Source organism: Stegodyphus dumicola, chromosome 3 (genome assembly GCF_044657685.1).
Source record: "Stegodyphus dumicola isolate Sdum_Otavi_A_Nest chromosome 3, ASM4465768v1".
NCBI lineage: Eukaryota > Metazoa > Arthropoda > Arachnida > Araneae > Eresidae > Stegodyphus > Stegodyphus dumicola.
Genome location: NC_140770.1, coordinates 52,031,421 through 52,052,783, shown reverse-complemented (window position 1 = coordinate 52,052,783; position 21,363 = coordinate 52,031,421). Strand labels below are relative to the sequence as shown.

Genomic DNA, 21,363 nt, shown 5'->3' with positions numbered 1-21,363 from the left:
GGCAAAGTAATTCAAAGACTGTCTGTCTCCATGGAGGGGTTTCAAGCAAAACTGGCTCGTATCCACGTGACTTATGGCAAAAATCCACAATGCAGCCAGCCCAATCATTGGAATTCGAACGCAAGACGAATGTGCTTATGAGCCAGTTTTCCTTAGAAAGTCTATCACGAAAGTATCCCTTCCCTTGGGCAGATAGCCCTAGTGTACTTTACCGTCAACTTAATAAACCAAACCGAACCCTAGACGAACTACTAATGTTTAGTGACTGTTGATGGGCTTGAATGACTCAAATGAGCAGATCACATGTTACGGGCTCCATGATGTAGTCCGCTCCTGTGTGCTGTAGGCGAGTAAGTTGACAACAAATTATGGTTAGCATTTTCGCTGCCCAGACGGTGTAGTGGTTAGGGGGTAAACTGCTGAGTTAGCTTCTGACCCAGCTATAGATATTTCCATGCAGAATTGGTTACCAACTCAGCGGGAGTTAACCACTAGCTGCCAGGCCGCAGCCCCGGCTGAGCAGACAACATTTATTAAAATGCAAAAAAGAAATATACATGTACATACAAGGCACTTAAAGAAGAGTACAATCAAAATATATTTATATACATATAAATACTAACTCGGATACAGATATATACACACTTGCATACATATATATTCCGAAACAAATAAATGTATACATATTTTCACTCGTATTCATATATACATCTATACATATACGTTATCATGATAGTTAAAGTTTACATGAAGCATGCCATTGAGGTACGCTTGATCCTTAGTATAAATTAGATACCATAAATATAATATATAAACATGTACAGATACACTACAAACTTTGTGTATGAAAACCTGGTGCAGCATAAATACAAAATTACATATTGAACATACATATCACATACTCTGTTGCTGACATATTGAACTAGCTTTTATAGTTCTAAAGTGCATACTGATATGCTTTGCAGAGCAAGTAATCTGTCTTCAGGTTAATAAATGTTCCAGTTCAAGAAGAGTTAATGCCATACTGAAGATGCGATGTCTATTTCTAAAAGAATTGCTAGTACAGTACTCAATAATTGTTTTCAGTTTCCGCTGGGCAACTCTGTTACTTTGTAGATTCTGGAATTTGGACAGAATCTGGCTCCTGGTTGCTTGAGGCTGTTAAGCGCTGTGTGTGGGCAGTACACAAAATGGTCTGGATGACTCTCCTCCCCACATTCACAGTTACCATTCTCTCTCAAGCCAAAGCGGCAAATGTATGAAGGAAAGGGCCCATGACCAGTGAGGAAATACGTCATGTAATTGCTATTAGTTTGGATTGTTGTCTTGACCTTGGGAATGAGATTGTATACACGTCTCCCTGCTGAGGTTTGATCCCAACGTTCTTGCCATATTCTTAGGAGCTGATGGAATGTCCAACTCAGAGACTGTCTAAGGGTCGGGACTTCTCGCAAAGTGGATGAATCCGCTGCTTCCTTTGCGACAACATCTGCTCTCTCATTCCCTTCTATTCCCGTATGAGAGGGCACTGAGATAAGTGAGGGTCTTTGCGAAGCAGGCATATCGGTTAGAATGTCTCTAATGCTGCTGACGATAGGGCTGAGGGAACGAATTCCAGTTATCGCAGTGAGGCTTGAGGCTGAGCCTGTGTAGAGGATATTGGGCACTGTGAGATTATTCTTCAGGTGGAGAAGAGCTGCTCTGATAGCTATGAACTCCGCCTGAAAGACAAAGATTTCAGAAGCGGGCTTTCTTTTCCACTCATACGTTAACGCTCCTCTACAAAGTATACAGAATCCGCTTCCTGTGCCCCCTGGAGTTTTATTTAGAGCCATTAGTGAAAACACCGTTTGCAAATTCCGCGTCCTGTGTTCTATTAAAGTAGATAGTGTCCACAAGGTTATTTTTAGCAGGATGTCAGGGAGCTTGCGGTATGTGATGTTCATAATCTGTATGGATATGGATTTGTTCCCAGAGACTCATGGTGCGTCGTAGCCTGCTTACGTTAACCACTGCAGCCTCTCGTTCAACTAACAAATCCAAAGGCGGCGTACCTGCGATAATTTGTCGGGCTGCCGTGGACGTGGTACGATAAGTGAAGAAGCTTCTTACAAATGAGAAGAAGCTTGTGTCAGTGGTCTCTCGGTGCTTAAAACACAAGCACTCATCATTAGTCGAGGCTCTCCATTACGTAGAAACCCTGTCTCAAACTCTTGGGGTCCTCCATTAAATGTATTAAACAATTTAAGTACCTAGGAGTAGTAATAGATAATAGACTTTCCTGGCAACCACACATCTCTTCTTTAAAGTTAAGAATCAACAGACTGACTACTTCCATGCGATCAACAACCTCGTTAAGATGGGGTACCCCATGTCACTTGCTTAGAATATGGTACAAGACAGTGGTGGAAAGTGGTTAGGGAAGCCTGACTGCCATACCGAAGGACCTGGGTTGGAATCCCGGAGAAGGCATCGATGTAAAATTGTCTGTCCCTTCAATTGGAGGTAGCGGTGGCTGCATATTAGGTGCCCTCCAGGATAAAATGGCCACCACCTTCGTCCGTAGTAGTGGCCAGTGCCTTATAGGTAAGTGCCCGCCATTGGAAAAAAAAAATGGCTTCAGATAAAAATACGCTTCAGATACAGAAAAAAACCAGACAGTCAGACAATGTCGATGAGTTAGTGCGGTATTGAATACTCTCCGCAAACCGCCGAGAAAGCCAGTTGTAAAGAGTAATTATCAATTAATTTTTCTTTTCATTTAATTCTAGGTGTAAAGTATCACTTAATTTCTCGAGAAAGAAAGAATAAAATTTTTCTGGAGAAATGAAAAATGTCTAAATTTCATGAGCTAGGATCGAATAATTTTCTGGTGCTAAGAAATAGCTGATGCATGAAAACACCAAAGAACAATCAATTATCAAAGATGACGTTGTATTATTCAAATTTTATTCTATTATACAACCAGGTATTAAGTAGACCCTGTAACAAACAGATGTTTATAGTGCAATAGTATTTGCATTGTGAATAAAATGTTCTATATACAAAAATATGGTTTAAAGTGAGGTACTGAAGTACTATCACTGAGTGAGTATCACTTAAAGTGAGGTACTATCACTGAGAGTAATAAATAGTTGTGTGGAGGGGCGGGAAATAAGACTTCACAGAATGATATATTATCAGCTTTCATTCATTGTTTATTACCGTCTGGAAACGGCAGACGCAGCCAAAATATGAATAACGATCTGATTCAGCACATTTTTTTTCAGTTCAAAACGAATTGCTCAAAGTTCTGCATTGTGAAATGCTTTAATTGCTTTGTCTGCAAAAGACTCAAAATTCATTACAAATTATCGGTTCTTGATTTTGCGGTTTAATGTATAAATTTTATTATCCTGTTATATAAAACAAAACACTATTGAATTTGTGCTGAATTTCCTACGTCGACAAAGCATGATGCATTTAACAGTAAGTTACATGCAGAAGTTGTATTAGACATAACGTTGAATATACGTATTTGAATAAATACTGAAGCCTAACGAACAAGATATTAGTGTATTTTATCACTGGTAAGTAATATTATCAATTAATATCATATCTTACTTTCTTGATTTTACAGCTGTGTGTTTGTTTTCACCTTGCGATCACATATGCACTTTTTAAGACACTTTAGTACTTTACTCTTTCGACCATAAATCACCCTAATGTTTCTGCTATACTCTTCCTATATCCGTGCTTAACCGATTAAGCGCTATACAATAGCGCAATATATAGGGGAACTACCTTTTTGTTTATAAATTCTATTCTGAACAAAAAATATTTGCTTACTTTTGACGAATAAAATGAACAATTTTGTTAGGATAGCAAGTTCATTGCGGCACGAATTTCCACGATTTGTTTTTGAATTTTAGAAAATTCTTGAGATTTTATGTAAAAATTTCCCTCGAATGTCTAATAAATCCGCAGATTACAGATTTCTTCCTGCCACCTTAAATTTCTATTATAATTTTAAGACATACTTTTTAAAATATTTAAACTTTAATGCTACCTTTCTTCGGAATTCAGGGGAAAAATACCTTACAATTACTGGTTAGAGCGTCCCTAAGGTAAAAATGTTTGTGATAAATAAATAATAACAAACGTATGAATGACATTGTTATCAATAATGAATGATATATAAGTATGCTCATACAATTTTCAGCTAAAATCGTATAAATAAACATGGAATTATTTCTTTTTTTCGGAAGTGTCGGCAGACAAAGGAGGGTTGAAGATAGGTACAATATACAGTAACTTTTTGTATAAGGAAAAACAAAATTCTGAAAGCTTTCAGATTTTATAATTACGTTTAAAGGGACTTTTTTTAACGTTTTGTGTTTGATCTTTACTTATTACTCTTGTGTATTACCTTTACAGAATTGCTGTATTCAGCGGAATAATTAGAATTCTTGGATAAGTAAGTTGCTGACGAAAAATGGCAAATTTTAGGCTGTTAGTACACTTCATAATTTAAAATTTTCGAAGATGGAAAGTAGAAAAATAAAACGATTTTTATTTTTGTTATGGCTGGATTAATTATTAAGCAATAGAAGCACCTCCTTATAGACTCCAAAGCGAACAGAATTTTTTTTGCCTCTCCCCCCACCCCAAAAAAAATATCTGAAAGCTTTCAGATTTTATCTTACGCCCAAAGGGGCGGTTTTTTAACGTTTTGTGTGGTAACTTTATTTATTAAATATCACGTTCTACGCACGTAAAATTCAATTCAATAGCAATACCCGAAAGTATTTAAAATGGCATATCTTTAGAATTTCTGATACACAGTCTCGCGGGCTGGAGATATTTTTTCTTTCGTACAGTGTTGCGATTGCTCGCTTTAAAATCGTTGAATTTCTTAATCGATAACTCATAAATGCTTTACAAAATATGAAATTGATAATAAAACAAATTTCAAATTTGCGCTTCCAGATGCCCATATTTGGGCGGAGACGTACGTTATTCAGAATTGGATGGCTCTAGGTACCGTTGTTTTATCACAATGAGAGAAACATACATACATTTACGAAGATTGTTCATTATTTAATTTCTTTAAATATAACACAGGGCTCTAAAATTTGGTGGCAACAATTTAAAAAATTATTCTCCGTTTGTAATGAACCAACGCAAAATGCTCAAACGAAATTAATATCCCTTCTCTGCTAACGCTATTTGGGCTAAAAATCGGGAAAGAAACAGAATCATGAAGCTTGTTGGCGATTATTGCAGAATTTAGTTGGTGATTTTAGAGATTGACCATGTTCGCATTAAAGCAATTAGTTATATTACTGATTGAGAGAAAGCACTGAAGGGGGAAGTCTGTGGAATGCTTCCTAAAGATAATGGTTGGTGTTTACATTTCACTTAAGCAAAACCAGATTCACACCTTGAAAGGCAAACACTCTGAGGATTAAATGGAAGACTTGACCATCGCGTAAAATTAAACAACAGAAACTGTTTCATGTTCCTGCATATAATTGGACGTTTTATGTTACAGAAACATTAAATGAGGGAGAATCAAAGAAACTATACATTTCAAAGCCTTTTAGCAAAACCAAGCCACCTGAGAATCTAATTTTCAGAATTTCAATGTATAAAGATCTGGACAAAAGTAATTTTGTTAATTAATAATAACTTTGTAACAAAACAAAACATTATTTTCTACTTTGTACATAAGTTATCCTAAATAATTAAAAAAATTTTTGACCGTACCAAATTTTTGAAAATAATTTTGACCGTACCAGTGCCTGTGACTGGATTGTTCGTAACATGTGTCACCACGGATTTTCCTGTATTCGGGAGATGGTTCATTCTCTCTTTAGACAGCTGAATAACGTGCATGACCCTGACACGAAAAATTAATCATGTTAATCTATTGATTACATTTGAATGCTTATGGTTTTGCAATGAATATAATAAAATTATGAAATAAAATACCAAAAAAACTTTCGAATTCTTTTGACAAATTTTCGTAATCATAATAACCTATGTTGCCTAAATTTGAATGAATACGACCAAAATTTTAAGATATTTACTTACGAATTTGAATAAAATCCCGGCAGTTTTTTTATTGTTACTCCAAAGGACGATAGCCCGGAAGGACTTTTAGGCTCGAAACGGCATTTTACGTCAAATCACTTAAATGCGATTGTTGTCACCAAATATTATCGACCTGTATTGTATTTAAAGACATTAAATAATGAAGAATCTGCATGAATGTATGTATATTTCTCGTATTGTGAAAAAGCAATGGTACCTAGAGTCATCACATTTTGAATAACATAGTCTTGCACTGGAACATGGACACCTGGAAGCCCAATTTTGGAATTTGTTTTATTGTCTATTTCATATTTTGTAAAACTTTAAACGAATTTTTGGTTAAAAAACTCAACAATTTCAAAGCGAGCAGTGGCAACACTGTAGGGAATAAAATATCTACATCTCCAGCGCGCCAGACTGCCCATAGGAAATTCTAAAGATGTGCTGTTTTTAAATATTTTTAGCCCAAACTGGCATTAGCCGAAGTGCTCTCGAAACGTGTATGTGGCTGTAAATGAACAAAACGCCCGTTTAGGTATAATATAAAATCTGAAAGCTATTTAGCCCAAAAGAGGGTTAGCTCAGAAGGGCTATTAATTTCGTTTTCGCATTTTGCGTCGATTCACTGTAAATGTCCTCATCACTTTTCAAATTGTTGCCACCAAATATTACCGCCCTGTATTATATTTAAAAGAATTAAATAATGAAGAATCTGCATAAATGTGTTATGTTTCTTGCACTGTGATAAAACAACGGTATCTATAGCCATTAAATTCTGAATAACGTTACGTTTCCTCTCGAATATGGGCATTTGGAAGCCCAAATTTCGAATTTGTTTTATTATCGATTTCATATTTTGTAACACTTCAACGAATTTTTGATTAACAAACTCAACGATTTCAAAGCGAGCAATGGCAACACAGTACTGAAAAAAAAAAAAAAAAAAAAATCTCCAGGGTGCGAGACTGCGTATCGGAAATTCTAAAGATAGGCTCTTTTAAATATTTTGTGATATTGCTGTAGAATTGAATTTTATGGTTTAAGTGCGAAGAACATATTTAATAAACAAACGTAACACACAAAACGTTAAAAAAAAAAAAAAAAAAACACTCCTTTGGGCGTAATATAAAATCTGAAAACTTTCAGATATTATTATTATTATTATCCATACTTATGTCAGCTACAAAATGAATGAATGGTTCGGTATCGCTAGCGAGGATCGACGAAAGATTATCAGTGTTTTTGATTACAGAATCAACTCCAAATCTGAGAAAGTGAAGACTTCGTATATTTAATGCAATATCATTTTCTTTCATCAGTCAGTGGCGTGCGTTTTTATAAATGGTATGCGTTATCTGAAAGAGAATAAAGCTCCAATAAACAATAAAATAAAAAAAGAAAGAAAGAAAGAGGAGGATGCAACATTCTTATCGTCGTACGCTACACATATTTAGTAAATGGGTTTGAGTCACAGCGCTACTGAAACCCCGTGATTATTACTTGTACTTTTTATATCACCTGGGTTTTTACTCGGTTTATGAACCTTCCGTTAAATGTGGAAATTCTTAGTAAAGTAACAGGAGGTGTTTTAGTGTTTCTGTCATGAATAATGAGTTAGTTCTCACGACAGTAGCTGAAAGATCTCAGGTATTTGAAATTTATCATTCCTATTTTAGTATTTAAAAAAATTAATGCTTTAAATTCTTTCTTGCGACTACCGGGAGGGGTGTATTTAAAGTATATTTGTTTCGAAAAACTAACTTTGATCGTAATTTCGAATCTTTATCTGAATCCCTTCAGAAATTGCTGAAGTCCTCTTTAGTACCCTAACCTTACGTTAGGAAAAAGAAAAGGTAAGCATAATTTTTATTTTCTTGTGCGAAGCAAAGAAAGTACTACGATTTCGAATAATTTCGGGCATCATATTTCAACGAAAATATCCATTTTGACCGCTTTAGAATCCATTTGAATAATTTTTATTTTTATTTATTTATTTATTTTTTGTCTTTTGGCGTGTATCTGCACACATGGACAGAAACGAGGACTCTTTTTTTGCAAAACAGATTGTAAAATGGATTTAAAATAAATTCAGAAGACACCTTTTTTCGTGACGTCTTTTCGTATGCATACGCATGTACCTCGCATAACTCAAAAGTGAGCATCCATAGAACGTTGAAATTTTGTATGTGAGACTGCTACAACATGTATTTATTCACCTTTTTCCGTTGCAATCGGTCACAACAAACATGTATGTACCCACTATGTCACTCGGCTCCATGAGCACAATTCTTTTTTTCCTTAGATGTTGATAAATTTTGCATCTTTTACTTTAAAAGTGATTATGTAGTTCTTATGTTCCGGTTAAGGTTTTTATGCCTTTAGTTAATCTGTATGTAATAGTTGTAGAATTATCAACAATTTAAAAGTTTCAGTGACGCGAAGCCTAGCAAGCTGCCATTTGTTTACATTTAAAACGATTAGCAGAATAATGAATTAAGTCGGTTGTTGCACCAAATTCAATGTCTTTTTACGGAGAAGGATCACAAGTTAATTTTTAATTTTGTGCACCGAAAAAAAAAACTGTCTTCTGGCACGTTGGCTGAATTTCTTTTTGCGTAAGAACTCTAATTTTAATTATAATTTCTTTTTAACTTTTTTTAACTGTATCTGTTGTTTTAGGTTTTTCTGTATTTTATAATTTTTAATGAAGATGTTTTGAGTTTTTATGTATTTATGATTCATTGAGTTGACTGAATTAGAAATACTATATCTGTAACGGAATTCGAGAAAATAAATTTAAATTATCTGCAACAAAATATGTGTATAATTTAATAGTCATACAAGGAAGTCATACGGTGTTCACATCAGATATTTTATTTGAGTTTTCATACGAATTCAGAATTCTGTGGAGAAAATTCGTCTTCATTCAAGATTTAAAATATAATTGTTATACATAATATTATATATAACAATAATATTATTATGACTTGTTATTCAGTAGCCGCTAGGTAGTCAAACTTCATCTGGATTTTAAATTTATCGGAAAAATGCCTAAACCGAAAAAAACCTTAAGTTTAAAAACTGCAGAAAATTTTACATTGCAAAACAACTTTATCAAAAAAAAATCAATAAATATGTATGACACATAAAAAAATTACAGAGAAATAAGCAATATTCCTTAACACAAATTGTAATTATCCTAATAAATAAATTAACCAACTTCCCGTTGCCTTCTCTCGACAAACGTCCAGTATCCAAAAGAACATTAAGTTTAAAAACCGCACACAAGTTAATTTCCGAGCCTCATTTTTCCGAATCCAAGAATTCGAGTGGCAACAGTGCTGATATCAGGAACAGTGGCTGCGTGTCATTGTTGCTGATGTAATGAGAGAGAATTGTCGATTTGATGCGATTTCATCAAAAAACATAAAATGAAAAAAAAAACTCATTCGAATTTTGAAAAATTCGCTTCGAGGTCTACTGGCTCTTGTCTAGATGCACCCTATGTACCAAATTTCGTAGCCCTGGGTCTATTAGCTTACGCGTAGCACAAACGAAAGACACACACACAGACAGACTCTTCCTTTTATGTATATAGATGAGAAATGAAATAAATTTGAAAAAAAAAAAAGAAAAGAAAAGAAAATTAAAAAAAAAAAAAAAAATTCTGAAATGTTTCAGATTTTAAATTACGTCCAAAGGGGCGTTTTTTTAACATTTTGTGTGTTACTTTTCTTTATTAACTATCATGTTCCTCGCACTTAAACCATAAGATCCAGTGCAACAGCAATATCGCAAAATAGTTTTAAAACGAGCATATCTTTAGAATTTCCGATACAGACACTCACGCGCTGGAGATAAAAATATTTTTTCTGCACAACGTTGCCATTGCTCGCTTTGAAATCCTTGAGTTTGTTAATCAAAAATTCGTCAAAGTTTTAAAAAATAGGAAATCGATCATAAAACAAATTTCAAATTTCAAATTTGGTCTTCCACATGCTCATATTCGTTGGAGGATTACCTTATTCAAAATTCGATGACTCTATGTACCGTTATTTTATGACAATGTGAGAAATATACATACATTTACGCAGATTTTCATTATTTAATTTTTTCAAATATAAAGCAGGACTCTAACATTTTATGGCAACAGTTTGAAAAGTGAACCGACATTTATCCGTCCGACGCAAAATGCCAAAACGAAACTAATAGTCCTTCGGGATTCAAATCCCTTTGGATATAATAATTATTCATAAATTTAAATATTATTGATATTATTATTATTCATCAACAAATAATATTATCAACAGGTTTTTCATTCTTTCTGCATTATTGATGTTTTAGTACAAAAACTATTTAATACTGTTCATTATATTGCTACTGTTATTAATAAGAGTTATAATGCAAAGGATACCTCTTATTTAAATGTGAAAGTGTTAATTTAAACAGTTGATGGCTAATATTGAATAATCAGTAAAGTTTTTATTTAATCGTAACTGTATTAGTTACTCTAAAGGTTTAAAAATAGCTTGCTCAAACATAACAACACAATGGCCTTTTATTTCTCAATACAATCGTCTGCTTTATTTAAGATCCAAAGCTTAATTACTTCTCTGTTTGTCTCAATATTTTAGAATATTGTCAATAATTTTCAAAATAATAAGAGGGATATGTACTTACATAAATCAAAATGATCAAAATGGGGCAGTTCTATATGTCTCGTTCTACTGGACAGATTGTCGAAATTTAACTTGCTTTTTTTCATGTCCCGAAAGCGGGACTTTAAATATATATATTAGAGTTATATATAGCATTGTTTAACATAAGTATTTTGACAAAATTCGGCTATTTTTAACATACCAATAACATACCAATGTTTTTTCATATTTCGATTCTACGACTCAGATTATGCCCAGTTGCCAAGTTTTGTAAAAATCCCACGAAAAGTTTTTAAAAAATTAGCTCTCAAAATTTTAGCTCCCCCATGTTAGTTAAATTTGATAAATATATTTTTAATATCTCTTTTTTTATTAAATATATTTGATTCTTCCTTTCACATTTCGAAATTTAGGTTCATTCCAAATAAAATTTGTCCATTTTTTGTGATTTATTTTTAAACTTGTATTTTAAAATAATTTTTATAAATTTTTGGAAGAAAATTTAAATTATAACCTATAACATTTTTACCCCCATCTTAAAATAAATGTATTTTTAAGCATACCTGCAAAAATTAGTGTTTTTTATTCAAAATTTCCTAAGATATACACGAATTTACATGCCGCGTTTTGAAATTTGGCATATTAGTTACAAGCGATAATAACGCCAAATGTGGTTTCGCACGTTGTTTATGAGCGATGACCTTTTTTCCGCTTGTGTGAAAATAGCTTGCTATAAATTAACCCTTTAACTGTCAAGTTATTTTGATGATTTGGGTACACAAATTGTCATTTTTTTTATTGCAAAAATCCAATATCCAACATCCTCTAACCTTTGAAATCTTCAGCAAAGTGCTGTCATCTATTGAATTGAGCGCACATTAACTTTTCCCGAGATACAGTCGGGTTTGACAAAGAGATGAAGCCGAAATAAACGTCTCCCGATATATATTCGGGTATAACAATACGATACACTCAAAAAAAAAATTACCCCGAGTAATACTCGGGCGTGACATTTTTGAACACCAGTGCTGTGCCCGAGATTATCTCGGGCATGACAGTTAAAAGGTTAAGAATTTAGCCAAGTAAATTATTCTTGGCGCAAACTGAAAAAAATGCGCCAAGATAAATTTTTAAATTTCTCCATAAATTTCTCACCAAAAATTACAAAATTTAATATCTAGGCATAATTTGAGTTGTAGAATCGAAATATAGGGAAAATTGGTATGTTATTTCAGAAAAAGTGCGATTTTGTGTCAAAATTACCTCTGTTAGAATAATGCTATATATAAATCTAATGCATAGATCCTAAGTTGCGCTTTCGAAACAAGGAAAACGCAAATTAAATTTCGACAATCGGTCCAGTAGAACGGCAGATATAGAATAGATATAGATACACCCTAATGGTGTGTGTGTACGTGCAAGGTGTACGCACAATAGTAATTTTTTCAGGTATAATATTTACAGGAACATTTTAAGGGCAATATGATATTCCTACAATCCTTAATTAATAGACACACAACATTATAAATTAATCTCATAATTTAGCTTTCAGAATTTTGAATAAAAAACCCAATCAAAACTATTTTCTAGTTCATAAAACAATGATATGCATATTTTAGGTCTTTAATCATAAAGTGGAACTGAAATTGGCAAAGGGGCATATAATATTTCGGGGCTATCCTGACCTTAGCTTATATCGCAAAACATTATTAAACATACATTCTCTATCAGAAAAGTTTCAGGACAAAGGTCGTAAAACATAGAAAATTTCATTTAACAAGTAATGATCCTACCTGCTATTAAAGTAGTACCCTTGGCTATCTATACACTACTGCCAACGTTTCTGGATGAAGCGGGGAAATCTTCAACTGCGATGCTTGGCATACTCATTTGTCACATCCCGTTGGATGTCTGCAATAATCTTGATGAAGCTTTCCTTTCAGTCATCGTTTCACTCGCGGAAACAAGAAAAATCACAGTAATCTTTGACACAAATGTGGTATCATGTCTGGCTCTATTCAATAGTTCAGCAGAAATTCTTCAACTTTCCTCTTTCTGTTCATCCTTTAGTGAGTGAGGGAAGATTCTTGCATCAAGTTTCTGTTTCTCTAAATCTTCGCGTAAAATGTTATGACACACATCACGATTCAAACTCAGTTCTTCTGATATCATACGCACAGTTAGTTAGTATACGACGGTCTTCTTGTAATAACTGCGTTACACGCTTCACATTTGCATTGGTATGTGTTAAGACGGGCGATCAGCTCTAGGATCGTCTTGCACTGAATCCTTGCCTTCACGAATTCTTTTGTGCCACTTGAAAACACGACTTCTTGAAAATGCCTCACCTGCATATGCTTGCTTAATCAGGTTCCACGTTTCACTAGGGGTTTTCCCGAACTTAACGCATAACTTAATGTTCACACTTTGCTCACAATCAGAATCCATTGTGTCACCTTAACGAATGCAACAGCAATCCGAACAGTATGTTGCTAAGCACAGTCCTACAACCTTGTAAGTTTTCACAGAAACATGGGCAAGGTCATGTCAAGTAAGAATACATACCAGGTAACATAAAAGCAACATTTGTTCCTTTTTAGTACTGCAAACTCAGATATAAAAAAATGCCCTGAAACTTTTCTGATAAAAGATGTATTTTGATAGTAATTTACTTAACCTAAAACTAAATATATCTTTTATTGGGTGTTATGGGGTTAACCTAAAATTAAATATATCTTTTATTGGGGTTTATTGGAATGGGCCTTCTTTTGGGATGTTATGTCGTACTTTTATTTCCGCTATTTGGAACTGTCAAAACGTCCAACTTCTTAGACTTGAACCTCCTGAAGAATGCCGTTGAATGATGTTTAATCGGAAAATAAACGAAAGAACGAACGAAAACCGTACGGGATATCTATCATCTACACCGGTAGTCTTCAAACTGTGTTCCGTGGAACCCTAGAAAGAAGTCACCCTAAGTACTCTAAGCAGAAGTCAATACCTTGTAGAACTCAATCTCCGGGGTTCCGTTAGTAAGAATAAAAATTCGAAAAGAAAATTACAAAGCACTTATATTAGTTGACCAGCGTTTATTACTTAAGAGATATATTTAGTTTTAGATTAATTTTCATACTTAACATATGTTCATCACATGTGAAAGAGAATGATGTTCAATGCTTTGTAAAACTAAACAGTTTTCTATCGGAAAATGAGTTAAATTTAGACAACCGTGTTAAAAATTATACAATGAAGCACTTTTTTCCATTGAAGAACACTCAGCTATAAGTATTTTAACGCCGTTCGGAACAACGCATTTCAGTAAAAAAAATCTTTCTCCACGTATGTGGCAACAAAAAAAGAAGTGTAGAAACAAATGAAATGAAGAATATGAAATGCCACTGCAGACAACATCAAGAGAACTAGACTTCGACGGTTTGTGCAAATAAATGCAAGCGCAACCCTCCTGTCCGTAAATATATTGTAAGGATAGGTAGTACGTGAAGCACGAATTAAAGCTGTTAATAGGTAAGTTACATTAATTTTGCATTAAAATGTTTTCACGAAAAATACGATTCTTTTTTAATTGTCGTTAGTACCTATTACATATGGATCTACTTTAAATATTATTTTAATATATATTATTCTACGAGTTGTATGAGATTCCCCGAAAAAACCTTATAGTTTCAAACATTCCTTAAGAGTTTGAAGACCACTGATTTACGTCAACTGCCATGTCGTTTTTTGAGGCGAAAAGACAAAAGTCATTTAAGAAACCGAGCTGAAATTTTTAATGCTACTGCTCTCTCTTGAAGCAGGTTTCTTTGAAATTTTACTAACAGCAAGTTTGAAGTTAATTTCTGTTGAAGTTAATTTCTGTTCTGCGTTCCTTGGCTCGTTACTCACGTTAGAGGTTTATGCCAATTGATGGCAAGCGGCGTAATTTAAAAGTATGGTGTAATTTTATAGTGTCGGTCCATTAAAACGTGTTCCGTGACCTGTCGCCTGATCTGTAGAAGTTTCTTCTACCTGGACCACTGAAATTGCTACCGCGAAGATTTGGCTAGCCTCGGTAAGTGTTAAGAGAGTTAATTCTGAATTCCGACTCAAAATGTGTTGTAGATTTGCGTTAGGATATGATTGCAGGTACTTGTGTATCACCGCAGTCATCTCAATAGAAGGCGCCAAATTTTCGGAACTTGCCAAATTCTGGCATCCATGCGGATAACCATTCTTCCGGCAATCATGCTCATAACAATCGTTTAAGCAACTCCTACGATAGCGCCAGAAACATTATGCTCAAGAAAATGAAAATCAGCAATATTGACCTCTTAGCTGATCTTTTAAATCATTGTAATAAGAAAACTTGGAGGTATTATTTTTTAGGCAAATTTGTCAAGAAATACATCTTAAAGAATTCTTAAGTACTTTTAGTGTACGGGTTTGATTTTCGGACTGACGTTCCCCCCCTGAATTGGAGGGAATGCGTCCTAGTGGTATAACTTGTAAATAATGCTATTTTGAGTTGGAGCATAAGGCGCCAAAGGGAAGCCAAGCTTCAAAAAGAAGTAAGCAACTCCGCCATTCTCATATGCGTTCTTTTCAGTTGTATTCCAGCCTTCTGTGGTTTTTCACAAACAAATCGTGATACACTTTGTCTTAGTTTTAACATATGAGCTTGTGGAATTTGCTAGCGATAGAAGAAACTACAGTAAAATATCTACAAGAAGTTTTGCTGAAAATTTTGTAAAAGGGAACAACGATGAAAAGTCATTTCCTAGGCAGCCCCTGTTGCCGAGGATTGCACGAAGACGAGTCTCCCCAATTCTCGGTTTTGTTTGTTGAATTCTCTGTTGATGTTTAAGCGAAAACGGATCGCTGTGTACTTTGGGAAAGGTAAAAAAAGGTACTCGAAGAAAATTACAGAAGCATCTGAAGAAGAATGCAAGTGTTTTATTTTTTGTCACGTAATCCTTATTTAATATTTCAAATATATATTCTAAATTGATAAAGTGTGCTTTTTTTTCATATAGTGATGATGTTCACCGACTTTATAAATATCGACAGTTTGAGAATATTTCATAAGGGGGGCACGAAAACCACCAGCTTGTACCCGATAAGTAACTTTTATCTTTTTATCTGTAAAAAATCGCCAAATTGGGCCAAGGCTGTTGCATTAATACGTAAGTACTTTATTGCAATTACCTAGTCTTATCATAACACGAAACAGCCTATCGTTGTAAGGAAAATATTTCGGTTTTAGTTATTTTCGTTTTAGTTCTGTAAGACCTACAAGGCCACAGTTAAGTTTTATCTTAAGTTTAATTGTTGAGCGCAACCACATGTGATGAATCGCTATTGTAGATTGTAGTCAAGCTACCTCGACTCCCGATTACTCAACGTGTCGTGTACCTATACGGTGCAAACAGTATTGGTATGTTTTGATTGCTGTAGTTACTACAGTGCATATTTATGCGTATGTAATTCGTTCGGATTTTCTCAGATTTGTTACGGCATTCTAAATTTGTTATTCCCCCAACACCACACAAACATTCTGTTTGGGACACTTTTCTTGGAACCTGTATAACGTATTTGGTGACAGATGTTTTTTTGGTGTAAGGGGGCATAAATTTGTGTACCCCATTTTTCCTCTTGGTAACAAATTGGCTGAAGAATGTCAGGTAATAAATGTTGTAGATTACCACTCACTTGTTCCCTTTCTGTTACCAGGCGAGTAGGCTTGCTTGATGATTTATGGTTGTACTTTATTGTAAGATAAATTTACGGTTCATGCTTGGTAGACTTTCTCAGTTTACATTCAGGTTTACAAGTGCTGTGTTACCTGTGCAAGCGAAAATGTTGATTGAGAAATAAAGAAAACAGATTAGTATGGCAGTGGAAATGAAATTGAATGCTTTAAATAAACTGGACAAAGGGGAAAATATTAATAAAATTACCATGGATTTAGGTGTTGAACGATATGCGTTCCACATCTAAACCCATGATAATGAGTTGTTAATAACCGATCCCTTCTTCAGTAAAACTTGACGCCCACCAGTGGCCGAGCGGTGAAAGTCGCTGAACACTGGTAGTTCGGTCCGAGGTTCAAATCCCGCGAACGGGCTGGCTGCATGGGCGTTTTCGTGTTTTTCTCCATGTGTAATGTGTATACGAGCCAGTTTTCCTCAGAAAGTTCTCCATGAAGGCCTACCTCTCCTTGAGCAAATAATCCTTGAGGCTTTGCCGTAATCTCATAAAACCAAAAAACGTATAATTCGGCATTTTCGCTAACTGGTCACAGTCTACGTTAGGTAGAGTTTGCGGTACTCTACAGGATTTCGTTTCTCTTGAGATATGTCCTGTGGATTTTTTCCTCCAGGACTGTGGCTATGAGTCCAGATCCCTCCATCCTCGCTTTTGCGTCCATAATCATTTTTGAAATAAAAATATATTGAAGCCAAATGCTATCGCCGCTTATTTAAAAAAAATACTATAGCGAATATAAAGTCTATGGCAATACTTATTACTCTAGGAGGCTTGATGCTTTGGTTGCATATTCTGGTTTTACAGTGGGAGTAATTCCGCTTTTACCAGCTTATCACGGAATATCACGAGGTGCCTCACACATAAGGGCTTATCAAACTGGTCCACCATAAAGATATAATACCTTAAGACAAAATACAGTCAAAAGAAGAAAACATTGAGACGCATTGTCTCTGGAGGGGCAAGTGAGGATGCGATGACAAAAGATTAGTATTGTCCTATTAGGGGTGTGGCGCAGTACTGCGACTCCTGCTAAATTACTGAAAGTTTTTAAGTGCAAAATTTGCAATAAAATTAATACCAAGGTTACACATGTTGATCATAACTTTGCGTGTTTGCGGTATGTAAGAGAAAAAGCTGCAAATGGTCTATTATTATTCCTATCTCCAAGTATTTCGTAAGCGGCGGGTGTGTTCTGCGTAGCTTTATAATAAAATTTAGCATTTATTCTGTGCAGAAAATAAGTTCCACTTTCAGGTCAGCATGCAGACTTTTGTTTATGCTATGAGGAACTGTAAAGATATGCCGTCTTTACGCATTTTTTTAGTTTCGCAGAGGTAGTTAATAAACTCAAGATATAAAGTTAATAAAGACAAAAAAAAGTTGTGCAAGTCATCTTATTAAGAAAACTTATCATTGATATGATGAAATGAAGACTGAAAAAAATAGAAAATTGTATGGTAAGTTAACACTACATGAAACTCTAAAAATACGATACTTTAAAAATTTTGTCATTTTACTGTTGAATTTTATCTAACTGCAAGAGCGGAGAAAAGATTTTTTAATAATAAAATTAAAAAGATAAAAATGGGTTGTTTTGGCAAGAGCATGTTGTTAAATTGCGAGAGCATAGAACACCTCAGAAAACCCTTTGCCATGACGTTAAAATAAGCATCCTTTCAGATTTTTTCATTTTTTTTTATTTATTTTTAAGTTTTGGAGGTCTTAAAGAAGTTAAAATTGGGAATTCTCTATGACAATGAACGACGTGGTGGTTAATCATCTTAAATCAAACTCCGAAACAATACTGATTAAATAAATCCATAAACTGATAAAGAGGCAAGTCTTTTATTGCTGAGTGTATAGCGAAAAGGCCAATTAGCTATCAAGCTTTTACCACACGTTGAAAAAGTTAAAATTCTTCCTTACTAAGACAGATAAACTACAAACTAATTTTTTGCATATTGGTGCCATTTAGTAAATTTATTCAAACAACAAGGAACAGAAACACAAATCTATACAGTCCACCACTTCCTCCTTTACGTTAAGTAGCAAATTTTTTATCACCATGGTAGCTTAAAATTACTTGAGGCTTATTTAATGCAATGAAAGCGTTGGATATATCTGTCAATTCCAGAAAATGCAGGATTAAATAAATGATTCATTCGTTTTAAAAAGGATATACTTTCAAAAGTATTTATGTAGACACATGAAAGATGTGTGAAAAGAACCACAAACTCGCAAAGTTTATACATCCTTTACAAATATTTAGTATGTGCCAATTTGGTGACACGACACACGTCTAGACGATAATCGAGCTCATTCCATACATTTTTTAGGCCCGCCAGCGGCCGAGCGGTAAAGTCGCTGAACACTGGTAGTTCGGTCCGAGGTTCAAATCCCGCGAACGGGCTGGCTGCATGGGCCTTTTCGTGGTTTTCCCCATGTGTAACGTGTATACGAGCCAGTTTCCCTTAGAAAGTCCTCCACGAAAGGCATCCCTCCCCTTAGGCAGATAGTCCTAGTGTGCTTTGCCATAATTAAATACACCACACCACCATACATTTTGTAGCATTGTTATCCAGATGTTCGTCCTGTCAATTGACCAGATGTTCGGAATACCACAAAAAACTATATGGAAGATTTAGCGTCAACGATTGTACCGTACCATGTGCAACTTCCGCAACAATTAAACCGGGAGGATTACGCCCGTCGACTAGATTTTTACGTCACAATGCAGGAAGTATTGGAGGACGAAGATTTCGCCATTAAGTTGATATCCTACGATTAGGCAACGTTCCACTTATCTGGGAAACTTTGTGAAACAGTGAAAAAAAAACTTGTTGAGTTTGTGGTTCTTTTCATATATTTTTCATGTGCTTACCCATAATGCTTTTGAAAACATATCCTTTTCAAAATGAATGAATCATTTGTGCTAACCTTGTAAGGCTCGGCTAAAAGACGGTAGCTATTGTAAACCAATTTAGCCAAACAACTCGGGCATTTTAAGTACTTCATTCGCACCTGGAGCCGTTTCTGATATTCTTCAGACATTTCTGGCAGGGATAAGGAAACACATCTTCAAGCTATGATCGAGCTTCGAAACTTAGTTTCGAGAAAACCTGCTCCAATCATTTAATACTCACCAGTGACCGAGTAGTTAAGGTATTTGCAGTTCGGCGAAAGGGTTCAAATCTCTGTGAATTGAGACAATAGCAGAGTTTATGGGACTCCATTCGTTGGCGGCATCTGAAGAATTAAGGCGGTAATTAATATTTTCAAGATTTCGAGTACAAAGTTTCAGATTAATTTTATATCTTCCTATCAAGCAAGCATTGGTGTAATAAAACTCTTACTTATACTGGAAAATTTACCTTGGTACTTCAGCGGCGTTTTGAAAGCATGGATGAGGAAACGCAGTAAATGTTGTCTATACGTATTGCGTAGAAAACGTAACGTTTATCTAAACGTAAAATGTTGTAAGAAACGTTCACGATTAATGAGCAATCATTGGTTGTAATTCAATGGCTTTTACCGACCGAGCGGTAAAAGCCATTGAACACTGGTAGTTCGGTCCGAGATTCAAATCCATCAAAAAGGGCTGGCTGCATGGGCGTTATCGTGGTTTTCCTAATGTGTAACATGTATATGGACCAGTTTTCCTTAGAAAGTCTTCCACGAAGGCATCCCTTCCCGTAGGCAAAGATGGCCCTCTAGGCTTTCCCATAATCACATAAACCAAACAAAACCAATGTTTATTTTTGTTTAGCATTCGCTTCTTAACGAAGCCCAAAAGGGCTTTAAGTTTACTATAATTTATCAGTAGTGTTTATAGACGGTGATTGCTCGGGTGAAATAGCGAAACATTTTACAGGTACCAGATGAATATGCACTTATACTAACATGAGAAAGTTGTTTATCTTCTGTATATTTAAATAGTGAAAGAATATGTAAATAAAAATAATAGAATATGATAATAAAATAATGATAGAATATGATAATAATATATATATGATGAATATGATAATATAATAGAATATGATAATATAATAGAATATGATAATAAATAAGAATATGATAATAAGAATATGATAATAAAAATATTTAATCTTTTTAATTAGATATATCGGGAATTAACTGAATTTTATTTAAATCGCATTAAAAAATGTAAAAGTAATATTCTTAAGAACTACATTATTGCTTTAAAATAGCTGTTTGTTAATTAATAACGGACAAGTTAAATATGAAAGATTAATATATTCCTTTTTTCCGAATGGCAGCAGACTCGAATGAAAAGTGAAACAACGCAAAATCGTGTTTCGAGACTAATAGCCTTTTTGGGCTAATAACATAGGCTCTCAAATTATTTAATCAATAATACTTTTTAAAATAATTGAAGTTTTAATTTAGGGATGATTGAATGCTAATTTTAATTTCAGAAAATGAGTGAGGGAGATTCGGTTGAATTATTACCATTAGCGGACAGAAAGAAAGGATTGTCATTATGGCTAGCAGCTATTTTCATCGTTGGAGAAATGGCTGGCAGTGGAGTTCTAGCTCTACCAAAGGCTCTTGCTGACGCAGGTAACATTCACTTATTAACCATTCCGATGCAGTAACCCTATTCCTTATGTTCGAGATAAGCAATGTGATTTGCATTGAAAAAAATCGGGAAAGCTTTCAAAGAATTCCTTTATTTCAGATTGAAAGAAGTTATAAAATAAAAATATGATCCAATGCACTGTTCTTTAATACTGCTCACTTAATTTCACTAAGCTTTATTACGGCGAATGCATGTTTTTCAAAGGTAGCATTGTCTCCTCCTTTGTAGGATGTCTTCGCACTCGCTGTTTGTCATCTGCAGTTTATC

At 34.5% G+C, this 21,363-nt stretch overlaps 1 protein-coding gene across 2 annotated transcripts in view; it reads left to right on the top strand.

Annotated features, from left to right (window-relative positions):
• Positions 1-7,514: 7,514 nt before the first annotated feature.
• The window catches only part of LOC118187414 (uncharacterized), a 41,252-nt gene continuing 27,403 nt past the window's right edge, over positions 7,515-21,363 (top strand). Inside the window, exons 1-2 of one of the 2 annotated variants that reach the window (XM_035357630.2) lie at positions 7,515-7,722; positions 20,933-21,077. In XM_035357630.2, the coding sequence (XP_035213521.1) occupies positions 7,678-7,722; positions 20,933-21,077 (190 nt within the window). In that variant the 5' untranslated portion in view covers positions 7,515-7,677. Of the gene's footprint in view, positions 7,723-14,104; positions 14,259-20,932; positions 21,078-21,363 lie in introns of those variants that run through there. The other variant, XM_035357631.2, reaches the window with a different exon arrangement.